The sequence below is a fragment of the Labrus mixtus genome, chromosome 22 (genome assembly GCF_963584025.1).
Source record: "Labrus mixtus chromosome 22, fLabMix1.1, whole genome shotgun sequence".
Lineage (NCBI taxonomy): Eukaryota > Metazoa > Chordata > Actinopteri > Labriformes > Labridae > Labrus > Labrus mixtus.
The window spans coordinates 4,830,968-4,844,632 of NC_083633.1; the positions used below are offsets into that span (position 1 = coordinate 4,830,968).

General features: G+C 39.1%; 2 protein-coding genes and 1 long non-coding RNA gene across 3 annotated transcripts; 2 read left to right on the forward strand and 1 right to left on the reverse strand.

Moving 5' to 3' along the window:
- Positions 1-8,946: 8,946 nt before the first annotated feature.
- On the reverse strand, positions 8,947-10,292 carry LOC132956439 (uncharacterized). The gene is made up of 2 exons (XR_009666027.1): positions 10,101-10,292; positions 8,947-9,163 (listed from the first exon to the last, which is right to left on the reverse strand). It is a non-coding gene; the product is annotated as an uncharacterized LOC132956439 (long non-coding RNA).
- Positions 10,293-11,055: 763 nt separating this feature from the next.
- Positions 11,056-12,680, forward strand: LOC132956434 (NXPE family member 3-like). Its single transcript, XM_061029900.1, has 3 exons — positions 11,056-11,200; positions 11,549-11,619; positions 12,348-12,680. The coding sequence occupies exons 1-3, from the start codon at positions 11,136-11,138 to the stop codon at positions 12,560-12,562; spliced, it is 351 nt and encodes a 116-aa protein (XP_060885883.1). The 5' UTR covers positions 11,056-11,135; the 3' UTR covers positions 12,563-12,680.
- LOC132956783 (NXPE family member 3-like) lies at positions 12,628-13,182 on the forward strand (the record flags this gene model as incomplete). The annotated part of the gene is made up of 1 exon (XM_061030411.1): positions 12,628-13,182. A coding segment is annotated over one exon (555 nt), but the record flags the coding sequence as incomplete, so codon positions are not given.
- Positions 13,183-13,665: the final 483 nt, after the last annotated feature.

Here is a 13,665-nt window from a genome sequence, read left to right on the forward strand (position 1 = left end):
CTTAAAGCCTGACTGATTTGGGTCAGACAGATCATTTCTGGACAGGAACTCAGAGACTTGCTTAAAGACTGTGTGCTCAAGTATTTTTGATAGAAAGGGCAGAAGAGAAACCGGTCTGTAGTTTTCAACCTGGGCTGGGTTTAGTGTGGGTTTTTTGAGCAGAGGGGTGACCCGAGCTTGCTTGAATGACTTGCTTGTTAAATTAATTTTGTGACAAAGTGGGTGAGACGCTCTTCTCTTATTCACCATTTAAATCACAGTTGTGTATTTTGCTATAATTTATTTTTGCTTTTGTAACATACAGCATTTACAATCCTGTGTTTGTTTGTGTTAGCATTAAGTTAACGTTCACATCAAAGTATTAATTAATTATAGACAGTTAATAATTATTAGCGAGTCTTGGTTAAGTTTAGTCATTTTTATTTACTTTCTGGATTTGCAAAATATAATTGTCTCTTATCCATTGTAGCGTAATTAATTTATTAAGATGTTATATCTTTATTTAACCTCGGATTTAGAAGGGGGCACCACTTCCTGTTAAAGGATGAAAATAACTTTAATTGTATAAGTTAATTAAGTAATCAGTCAGTTTCATATCTTGAAAGAAGTAAGTTCTGGAAATGTTAAACAAGAAAACACACAGACCAAGTCCTGAATTTTATGTGTAAAATTTAATATAAAAAGGGGTAAATAATAATGTATAGATGAAACAGATAAAGAATATGATTATTATGATCGGGATAATGCAATTATAACGTATGGTGACCTTATATGTTTAGTAATAAGATAAGACGCGGTATTGTTTGAATTACTTAACCAGAAAATTATCAGAAAAAGGAAAAGTTTATAAACAAATTTTGGGATTCTATTTGGATTTAAAGGAGGGCTCTGAATAGACACGACTCATGACTTAATCTTCCAACGCCCCTTGCCACCAGCAGTCTCACTATGAGATGTGTTCGATTGAACTCAGCCGGCTGGTCCCAAGTTTCAGTCTCTGGCAAGTGGTTCAATTCAGGCCCAGACCAGACCAGACTATAATTATGAAGGTTACGTATTCATGGATATTCTAACACTAGATGGCAATAGTGCTCCAAGTCAAATTCCTATTAAAACTATTATAACTCTCATTTGTGTTCTGAAGATCAGATTTTGAGTTTAAAAATATGATTATAATACACTCAATGTGACAATTACAAATATCTAGATGAAGAAAGACATAAATGTTAATTTGATGCAGAATTGAACGCTGTGGTTTAATTCAGCTCTTCAGCAGCATTTCCACAGATGGTCAATTTTACGACTTTGCAGAGACTGGTTTCGGTCATAATTCATGTCTTTGGGGTCAATTCGTAGATAGCAGAGTGTTCTGTGTCCGCTTTGTTGTTTACTCAATGTGTTGTAAAAGTTTATAATATCCTGTCCTCCAGAGCCTGTCTGAGAGGGAGACTTAAATCATTGATCAGTTCCTTTGTTTCTTGGTAAAAAGTAACCAACATGTTAATCCACAATCCTGAATCCTGCAGGAAGAGAGGTTTTAAAACATGGCTGCTAATATCGGCTAGTGATGTTACGTTTGACACCGATGCTTTGAAGCGTGTGTCGAGTAGGAGGGGCTTTTCTAGCCGAGGCCCCGTATCGAGGCTCGTGTCATTTTCAGAGAAGTGCGTCATTGATGACAAACGAGGCCTCACTTCGAGTAGAACTACGTCATTGATTTGTTTGTGTTTCGGATAAAAGGAAGCGAAACCCACTTGTCATGTCTCCTTGTGAGTTTGCGTTAGTTGGTTGGTTGTTTAGTGAGAGTTCGTGGTTGAGAGTTGGAGTTTTGGTTCTGTTTTTTGGAGAAATGGAGCCTGTGAGAAAGAGGAAAACGTCTCCTGTTTGGGAGCATTTTGAGTTGTCAACTCCCAATAAGGTAAGCGTTAAAACAAAACATTTCTTCAGCAGTACCAGCAACCGAACTCAGGCCTCTATGTTGAGGTGGCGATGCCATAACCATTGTGCTACAAAGCTTTCATGTATTACTGTGCTGAAACGCTTGAATTAGTTGTTATTATTTCTGTCACTGTCATCATTTTCTGTATTTATTATCAATGGCTTATTATTTTGATTTGAAGGTGAAGTGCTTGGTGTGCTTTAAGGAGCTTGCCTATAGCAACAACACCTCATCAATGCTAAGGCATTATCGAGCTGTCCATGAGAATGTACAGCCTGATAATAGGCCAGGAACCAGGCAAGGTTTGTATTTTTTCCCCTGTAATTTGCTTTGCTTTGCTTCATCACAATCATACCGAAAAACATGTTGACTAAAATACATTAACATTTTCGTTTTGTCCTAGGTTCCAGAAAGCAGGTGTTGGATGATGCTTTGGTCAACATGGTCATTAAGGACACTCAGCCTTTCACGGTGGTGGAGGATGAGGGGTTTAGGGAGCTGGTCCAAAAGCTCAACCCTACCTACATTCTCCCTACAAGGCAGGTGTGTATATATATATATATATATATATATATATATATATATATATGTGTGTGTGTGTGTGGGGCAGATGACAACATAACTATTTAAATTGGACAATTATACACTTCTTCTCTTCCTCAGGCTTTAAAGGCCATGGTGGCTGCTAAGTACGAGGAGACCAAGGAGAAGGCCAAGGCCCAGGTGCAGAAGATGGTGGCTGTCAGTCTCACGTCTGACATGTGGACTTCCATCAATATGGACGCCTACCTTGCCGTGACGTGTCATTTCATCGATGAGAATGACAAGCTTGCCACTGTGCTGTTGGGAGTGGAGAAATTTCCCAATAGCCACACTGCAGAGAACATAGCTCAGGTGAAAACCAACCTCATGGAGGAGTGGGGCATTAAGCATAAAGTCAGATGCCTTGTAACTGATGCTGCAGCAAACATGATTGCTACAGGCAAAATCCTACAAGTGAGGCATGCTATATGCATGTTTGAGCGTCTGTATGGTCAGAGAGAGCCAATGGGGGCAGCTCTGGCCTCTCTAAATACAGACCTCACCCCGCCTCATGCACAGGAATATGAGGCCATTAGAGAGTGCCTGCTTGTGCTGTCCCCATTTCAACAGGCCACAGTGGAACTCTCTGAGGAGAAAAGAGTGTCTGCCTCTAAGGTTATACCAATTCTGAAAATGCTGCAACATGCTGTAAACTGTGAAGCACTGAACATGAAAAATGACATGGCTGTCCGACTGGCTGAAAACCTGGTCAGACGTGTTAGGGAAATCTTGGTTAATGTGGAGTCCATGAGCATAATGACAATGGCAACCATGCTGGACCCAAGGTTCAAAAGTCTTGGGTTCCTCAGACAGTCAAAGGCCAGTGAGGCAGTTAGGTGACTGAAAGCGGAGTGTGCCAGCATTATTAAAACCCCAGATGTTCCTCTATTGCCATCAGACACACCAGCACAACCGTCAACCTCAACCCAGGCTGCTGGGTCTGCAACAACCTCTGGTAATTTTTTATGTTTACTGCTCAGTTTGTGAATTGTTGTTGACATATAAGTCCTGGTATATTCGTATCATGTGAAGTATAATTACTGGCAATAATGTATTTTTCTACATTTATTAGGTGGAAACCTGTGGTGCCTGCTGGACAACAGTGTGGACCAGAGCAGAAGAAGCTGCAATGCCACCGATGATGCTACAATTGAGGTCCAGCGCTACCTCAATGAAACAAACCTCCCAAGATCAGATGACGTACTGCTTTATTCGAAAAGACAAAAGTCTGTCTACCCCCACCTCTACCAGCTGGCACTACAATTCTTGTGCACACCTCTGTACCATGTGAAAGGGTGTTCTCCAAGGCTGGGGAAATTGTTTCCAAAAAACGGAATCGACTAGCCCAAAAACTGTGAAACAACTTTTATTTTTAAATAAAAATCAATAAAAAATCTTCCCTTTTCTTCCCAGTTGCAAAAGCACCTTCACTTTCACTGCTCTCACTGAAGCACATTCACTTTCACTGCCCAGTTACACAAGCACTCTGTTCCCAGTAAGCCTACAGAAGCACTTTTACTGCCCAATCAAACCCCATAATGTTGTCCCTCTTTCTTTCAATCTTCCTTTTTTCCTGGACTTGTAGTTAACATAAGTCCTCAAACTTGTTGAACAATAGATTTATATATATTATTGTTTCATAGGCTATATCTTGATAGGAAATCATAAAAAAATAAGATCACCGAATGATAATATGATTATATTAACTAAGGTATGTTATAAAGTAATATCACGTGAATCCTTATTGGTTACCGCAGTAGAACAATTTGCTATAACATGTCAGTAATGCAATGGCATGTGATGTGATCAATAATCATTTGGCTGCTCTAAATTGTTTTGACCAGTAGGTGTCACTAGTGTACACTGTGTTAAATGAGGCCTCGAGTAATGAATCTATTTGCGATACAATTGGCTGGAAAGCCTCATTGCTTCACAAAGCCTCATTTCACCATCACTAATATCGGCTACACCATACTTACCTTTGTTTGTTCTTTAGTTCAGTTCCCCATGTGGTCCCCTGCAGCTAAAAGGGTCTGACTCAGCATTTCCTGGGTATTTATAAGATTGATGATGTCATCGCTGACATCACTGGGGCAGACCAACTGAAGGGGTTTTATTTCTGAGAAATGTTTTCTTTCTAATCATTTCTTTAACATTTAACTCACTGTTAGAATATCATGTCATTATTTAAAGTTCATTTAGTTGAGTAAATGATCTGAGGTTAATTTAAGGTTTTTCTTTTCATTTCTCTGCTTTGAAAGAAAAGTGTAAACCTGCTATTTAAATTGTGCTGCACCCAGCTGCCGCCATTTTGTTAATGGGGATGTCTATAAAGCCAGGAGGCATTTGTTCTTGCAGGAGGAGAGTGAGGTAGTGATGTGAAAAGCAATTCTTTTCAGTGTACTGAATCAGAAGAATCAGTTTATTAAAACGATTTGTTCAAAAGATTCATTCACAGAATCGTTCAGTGCTTCATCGGAGCTCTGACTTATTCCTCCCACTGCTCCCCACACTGCTCCTCCTGTGTCTGATGACTTCTGCACCTTCAAGCCACTGTCTTCTGCAGAAGCTGAGGAGGAACGTCTCATATTGGAGTCCATTGCTTGGCCTGAAACTCCTCCTCTGCCAGCTCCTTTTTCATTGAATCAGACAAGTAACGCCGCCCACAGCACCTTCACCATTTTCCCGGTGGGGGTTGGAGACGAGCGGCATGTAGGAGACCAGCTGGAAGTTATGATAAAATGTACGACTTCCAAGTTAACCCCAAGAAGTCTGGAGGAGATGCAATTGTTACCCGATTGCACAACCGGGCACTTGAAGCAGGTGTGGCTGGACGAGTGGTGGATCTCCTTAATGGCTCCTACTCTGCTGTATTCTCTTTACTCTGGGAAGGAAGTGCACAGGTTGAGGTAAAGTTCAAGGCTATATCTTTAAATTGTTAATGTACAATAAGTGATGCCAAAATAATTACCTAATGCAATGTCCTGTAGGTCATTTAATTCATGAAATCTAAACCATTCCCCCGATTTACTTTTGCAAACAAACAACAACATAAAAAGTAAGAAAAAAGAAAAGACATTGTGGAAGTTTTAAAAACTGCAGTTCCTCCAATTGCCTCTTCTGACGGTCTCTAATGAGTCATTCACCTTTGATCCCGTTGTTAAAATGCCCAACTTCACAACACAAATAAACGTGTTTCCAGCTTTTACAAAATGTTGTCATAACCTGGCTCCATGGCCATGACAAATACAAAAGGAACAGCCCAATTTGAAGAAACAATGATTTATTTGCACAACCAGCCACAACCATAGCACAAACAAACGAGTCAAAGTTTAGGCCAGAGAGAGGGAGAGCCCACCCTGGGGTGGGGCTTTTAAGCCCTGCCAGACACAGGCCCTCGATTGGACCATCCAACTCCTCTACTAGAACTAGGGGGGGACAGAATCAATTAGTTACATCCTGATAAGGCAGTGACCACAATGTTATTTTCTTCTTCTATTCTGGAAAACTTAACATTGAGGAAATGTATTTACCACAACGGTTAAACGTTATCAAGCCAGTAGCTTTTACCTGAAAAATAAAATATAGACTTTAGACAAAAGTAATGCTACTTAATCATCACTTGAGTGGGCCTCCATACATCTGTAGTGGTGACTGTGTCTCCAGACACCCTATCCTTTGCCTGCATTTTGATGTTTTGGTTTTCTGGGTGTGGAGTGGATGTGCTTCCCCCTGCCAATGTCAGTGTGAAGGTGTGTTTAGGAGTGGATACAATTCAGTTATTGGTTGTGATTCAACCTCCGGCTAATATGATTGATGTGGAAGTAACAGCAATAACTTAAAATATAATCATAGTGAGGTGAGACGAAACGCTACACGGACAAACGAGGGTTATCTCTCACTCATGGTTGCAGAATTGGCCTGCATTCTGTTGGACATGCAGATGTCTTACATCGGTGGTTAGCTTGTGCTAGCTTGTAGCAGTATTGCAGTGTATGTACAAGCAGGAAACTTACACACTACTCACCTGCAGTGAGTGTGCACTTCTGGGGACGGTGAGCCCAGGAGGAGGGGCCCAATTTGGATGTTGTGTTCACAAGCTGCAACAAACAATGCCACTGACTCTACCTTTACATAAGACATCAGTAGAACACTTTAATGAACCTTTTTGTTGAGTTGAATTACTGAACTAAAGAGGTTGGTGTTGTTGGATCCTTTTGGAGATATTTTCATGCAAATGTTAGTCATTTGATGTGACTGTATGTAAAAATGTTTCCTGTGGGCCAGAGAATGGTGTGAGGATTGTTGAATGCTTTACTCCACAGACAAGTGGAGGGTCTATAATTGTAAGAAAACTAATTCTATGGAGGTTCCAATAGCCTATTGGGTATGATGTGCACCCAATTTACACAGGGTATAGTCCCCTTTGCTGCGGTATGGGGTTCAAATCTGACCTTTGCCCTTTGCTGAAAGTCATCCCCAACTCTCTTCTCCCAACATTTCCTGTTGTTGTCAGCTGTCCTATCCAATTAAGACGAGACAGGTCCAAAAATATACATGTTGATGTAAACAAGTTCTACTGGCCAGCTAGTGGGGAGTTGACCATTTGCATCAATGTCTCTTAAGCTTTTAATTTAAAATAAATGAACAACTTCAGTCAGCTGACACCAAAAATACAACTTTGTTTTCTAATTATTCAATTAATAATTAGTAGGCATGTGTTGCACCCTTGAAATGAACCGGTCAGAACCATAGACTGTAAATATTACTGGACGAACCCTGACCTGTCTGTTACATAGGCAGCAAATGAGTCCAATCGAGGGCCGCATCCATATTGGATTTGCAGTCTCAACCTAACTTCTGATCAACCTAGCACAGCAGTAAGGCGGGACCGGCGGGACTTAACTCCGCCAATCCAGCTCGACGTTAGCAGTCCACTTCACAGCATAGCTAATAGCTAGGCTGCTATCATCCCCTACTGCTGCTCGTCCTGAGAAAACTCTATAAACAGTAAGTTAACTTTTCTACAACACAGTTACAACAAATTATATTCAACCCAAATATTTAATTAAAGTCTTAAAACTACACTTTTTTTAAATATACAACTATGGTTATTAGTTATTTGTCAGAGAAGTTAGACTTTGTCAGTGTTAGCAGAGCAATACATTAGCAAAGTTTTATCCATAGACTGTAAATAAATATGAGACATCCAGAAGAAATCAATATTACAAAGCATACAGTTCATGTTACTGTTCTGACAAAAAGAGGAATGTCTGTGTCTTATATTTACTGATGTCAACAGTGATGTGGGTGAACATGACAATTGAAAAATAAATATTTAGTATTTATTATAAGATATTTGTTTTCTATAGAACCCTGTGAAGTCATGGAGTCTGTGGACAGTGTCAGCTTCACACCAAAAACTTTAAGTATTAGAAAAAATAGTGTTTAAGACTGGCATCTATTATTATTGCAGCTACCTTGTTCAATATTATTCCTGCAGATGTGGCTAATAACAAAAAAACAGCCTGAGCTGTTACATGTAGTTAACTGTACATTTTGTCTTATCTGAGGCATTAATTGAACACCTTTGTATTTCTGCTATAGACACAGTGTGGATTATTGGTGACTGGTCCGTCGAGGTGCCCAGAGAGCTGCAGAGACAGAGGAAGAAACCTGAGCCTCAACAACATCTGTATGTGTTGGTTCTTCTGGGGTGGACTTCGGTTGCTTCTCTTCAACAGCTCGCTGCGAGTGAGGTCTCCCCCGGATGTCCTGAGTGATGTCACCCACAGGCTGAGAGCTGAGGCGTGTTTTAAGCCTCCTGACAAACTGTTACACCGCACCCGCCTGTCAAGCTGGTCAGCTACACGCTTTATTGTGAATAACTCTTATCCTTCATCAAATCAAACGACCCCTGTACAGTGTGTCGATCGAGAGCTAATCAGACCTATTTGTTTGTTTTGTACCAAGCTGTAAACATGTTAATCTCTGCTGTAAAAACAGGCTTTTTGAATGTGGTTTTTCAGATTAAATAAACATTTCTATATAAATGCACTCCTTTATGTCTACTTATGAGTATACATTTCAGATTTGAATTGACAAGACTAAAATGTGCATTAATGCTCAACTCAATAGCTTAGGGAAGGAAGTCTACTTTTACACAACTTTTTATTCTATTGACATTTTTTTTTACCAAATATGTAAATGTAGTTCAAAATTTGTCCTTAAACACAGCCCCATTCTTAAATGAAGATACATGGAGAGTAAATAAGATCAATAACTTGTGAATAAAAACACAGTTAAGAATTATTTAGAAATGTAGTCTTCCCAGATCAATATCACATAATATCAACTTCTCCCATCTAAACTGGACAAAGTGTTTTAAAATGGGAAGAAAATGGTTTGATTTCAAGTTGTTAGGAGGAAATCTATTTTTATTTGAACAGCTGAAGCATGAATACAGTCTTCCAAGGTGCAAACCCTCCTCCTTCTCCTGAAGCTTGTGGAGCTCCTTCATGTACTGCCGTCTTATCTGCTGGCCATCTTCTCTCACCAGAACTTCGACTGTTGAAAAGTCATTCTGAAGAAGCTTGAGCATGTGACATGGATCCAGGAGAACATGGACTTTTAGTGCAGGGTCTTCAGGATGGCAAAGAAAGAGAGAAAATATCAGTTATTCATTAAATCATTGTTTTGTTCTCATCTATTTTTCTGTATTCATCTGTGTATAAGAGCACATTTCTAAATTCAACAGTGTACTACCCAGACAACAAAGGTACAGTATTCAGGTAATCAACATCTATTCAAAGTTAAGAAGATAAACTTTATTGTAATCATGCTATTTTCAGCTCTCTCACTCACTTGCACAATGATATTCTACATCAAATTGTCTCAGATTTTGTGTGAGGAAAGATAAAGCAATTTATTGTGGATAGTACTTCATCTTAACATGAAACAAATACTACCTGAATTATTTAAATCATTAAGAGGTCCCAACTCTCTGTGCTTTAGTACAGAACATACAGTAGCTCATTTATTATTAACATGAGCTCAGTACATGGCTGTATTCTTCAAACTATTTCTTGTACTTATTGCTTTATATCTCATTTTCATTCCATATGTTATTTATATTTTATATTTCTACTGCTATATTCTTTATAAGAGCATCTGTAACTGAAATATATTAATAACCAGTTCTCTGAACTCATACAAAGTGATTTTTTTTTCATCCTCCATAACCTACACAGCATGAGGTTCAGTTAAGTTTATGTTAAGTACTGACGGATAATTACTACACAAAGTTTGTTTTTTAATGTCGACATTTACGTCATCATAACGTCAGATAACCATATTTACAGTCTGTGGTTAACCACCGAGCTGAACCTTTAGCTTCTAACATCACACAAACTCATTATTTTCAACATCTTAACAACAAACATTTCTAAACCATTGTAAATAATGGACTACACTGAGTACAGTTAGCCGACTGGTTTACAAGCTAACGCTAAACAAGCTAGGTCCGTAAATATAAATACCGACACATGAGTAAGCAGTAAATATAACACTACTACATCACTTATCAAAAAAAACTGAAACATCTTGTTGGATGGTCTGTTAACCGCACAGCAAGCCATGTATGTTGTCAGATATGTGTTAAACAAACTGTCCAAACGAAGTAAAAAAGAAGAGAAATCAGACGGATCAAGCTGTTAGACTCCTGACCTGCTGACCTGACAGACAGATGCAGCACACAGAGCTGTCAATCAAATCTGACACATCCCTTATATGGGCATAGTCCCCCCCCCACACAGTGTGAGGAGAAGGGGCCGTCAACTTATCAGATATATCTTGTTTTTTGAACCAGGCTGTAAACATGTTAATTCCTGTGGTAGAAACTGTCTTTTTTGGCTGTGGGCTTATGGCACTTCCGGCACTTCTGCAGCCAGCCTCAAGCGGAACCTCAAGGAACTGCAGTTTTTTGTACTTCCGCATAGGCTTCATTTTTCGAGACCGGAGGTTGCCCCTTGGTCAGAACTCGTCCATATTCACTTATTTGCTACTTTTTGCAAAGAAAAATGCCCACAGCTTTACACAAGCTTCGTTTTCAGCCTACACACACCTCTGTGTCTCCTTCACTGCGCCTCCCTTAAAGGGCCAGCGTCTTAATCTTAAAAGGTAAATAAAACACACAGTATATACTGTTTACTCTTAGAAATTTAAATTAACTTAAATACTTCTGCAAATTAACTTATTTTAACTAGACACACTGATATAACAAAATGACAGAAAAAAAATATGAAAATATGAAAAAGCATTTTCAGCGTGTTACACATGACTTGTATGATATAACTTTAAACTCTTGTTCTTTGTTTTATCAGGTGACGCTTGTCCACTCAAGCGAGGCTGCTTCATAGTCCTCTGTAGGCTAAGCAGAGAACATCCTGATAGGACTATCTTAAAGAGCGTCTTCCGCTCAGGTTCAATCTCTGAAACTACCATCTGTAATATTTGTCTACGTCAAACCAACCAGCCACAGTACAACTACACTGACCTCCGTACTGGTGACCCGTGGTTCTGCTACAAGCCAAAGAAACTGAGCATTGATACCAGGATGAACCACATGAATGGAGGATTGGGTATAAAACTCAAGGCTAATGAGGCGAACCTTTTCAAAAGGTGAGGGAGCACAGCAATAGAAACGCTGCATCTACTTTTACATGTAATGACTATAAACAAAGTGTAAAGTATGTATCTCCTGGGGGGAAATGTCGTGTTTGTAACTACAGGAGGCAAAGATCAAATCTCAAGATGTTTATAGTGTAAGATGATACCTATCAAAACACTTAGTCTGAACAATTAAAGTCTCTCTCATCAACGAAACTATAAAGTGTATCTTTAGAGTCCAAATATGGAGGCAAAGTATTTACGGTGACTAAAGTGCTACCTTTTGGTGAATCACATTTGACATTTACATATTGTAGTGTGTTTAAGAGATTCTTAATCATGGGAGCTTTCCCCCCCCAGCAATGTCAACATGCAAGTCTTCATTCAGGCTTCAGGACCGGCCAATGTTACTGTGCTGCCTCAAAGGAAAGGTAAAGCACAACTTTTCTATTTTCAACTAAAAAATATCTCCATGTGACCTTGAAAATAAAAATGTTGGTAAAAATGTATACAACCTAACTCTCTGTATTCAAACGGATATACATATAAGTCAAAAATATAAAAAATAAACCAGCTTCTAGCTACAAAACTGAGGAAGAGCTGCAAGTGCTTATCTCATTAACTCAGTACCAGTGTACTAATAAAAAACTCAAACCACTTAACATCTGTAAATATTTTACTTTAAATAATTAACATTGTCAAATAAAAAGCATTTGGTAACATTTTCCTTAACCACAATAAACATGTGCATTCGAGACATACACTCACTATATTGTAGTAAAGCATAAACTTAATCTTTTGAAAAACATCAAAGAACTCTGTAGAAGCCATTTTAATCATGATCCATTTAATTTAAGAATTTTGATTTCAGTTCATGTTAGTAAAACACAACATTTAGATCATAAGAAATAAGAATATCATTTACAGTAAATATTTCATAATTAAGTAACAGATTGTCTCCTACTTAGTGATTAAAACTGTTTATGAAAGTTGCCACTACAAATGCTTTTGTGACATATGTATAATGTCCTCATTAGTGTAAAGTAAAATGAGTAAGGTAAAGCAGAGACCTTGTTTTGGCCTTTTTAGGGGATCTGTGGACAAATGATACAACAATGAGTTTAATAACCAAATGCTTATTTTGATAAACAATTCTCAGAGCAACCCATGGATAGTCAAGGCAGTGGGAAGTCTGGACTCTCTGGGTATTACTACCAGGGTGTGTGGCGATCACTAGGTGGCACCAAAGTCCACCAATTCAACAACTCCTCTGCCATCAGTCAGTGTCTGAAAGGAAAGGTGGTCCACCTGTATGGAGACTACACCGTCAGGCAGTGGTTTGAGTACCTTGATGCTTCACTTCCAGGTAGTTGATTCACAGTGATTTCAGGCAACAGTTTAATTGTATTTATATCACAGCTTAATCTGCTCCTTTTTTCATACTTTCAGATGCTAAGGAGATAAACCGCAATAATCCGAAGAGATTAGGACCTTTCATGATATGGGATAATGCAAAAAACATCTTGGTGAAGTTCCACTTACACGGTCCTCCTCTTAGTATTTCCGTCCATATCCCAACCAGTGAGCTGCGTTACATTGCCAATGAAATAGATGATGTAGTTGGTGGCACCAACACAGTTGTAATTTTTGGTATCTGGGCCCACCTCACTCCTTTCCTAATGCAATTCTACATCAGAAGGCTTTACGGCATCCGCAGGGCGGTGATTCGTCTGTTAAACAGGGCTCCAGACACGCTGGTGGTCATCAGGACTCCAAACCTCAGAGGGATAAATCCCTATATATTTGCCTTTAATGACTGGTATGCTATTCAACAGGACAAGGTGGTCAGAGCTGTGTTCAAAGGACTTAATGTTCAGCTGGTGGATGCCTGGGAGATGGTTCTGGCCCACCACCTGCCTCACTACGTTCACCCACCTCCTCCCATCATTAAGAATATGGTTGACATTATATTGTCCCACATGTGTCCCCAATAGTGCATTTAGAAGAGTGTTTGGTCAATGATAGAGTTGCTGCTCCAAAATGTTGCATTTTTCCTGAAGCGGGCCATGCAGCAACTATGTTAAGTACAAATGTTGTGGTCTATTGTTAACCCCAACATGAGTGTAACATGTTATTTAATGGTCCTTTATAATGGACAAGAGACACTCGTGTACCCTTCTAGTAACTTTGATTAACCTCTCTTGTTCTTTTAGTGTGTATGCACAACATTGACTACTGAACTAAGAATGTCCTGTAATATCTAGGGGTCAGGGTGGAAGGGATTATTCTGCCCTGTATGACCACAGCCTTCACTCATAAAAATAATTAACCCCAAAACATAGACTTTACATGATTTAATAACATGTAAATGTTCCATGTATTTTTATTACATAAATTCAAGGTGAATGTAGATTTGTGCTCCGGAGGATAGCTCAAGTTAAGGGTGTAAATGAGGACGAACAGCATGATGCAGCCAA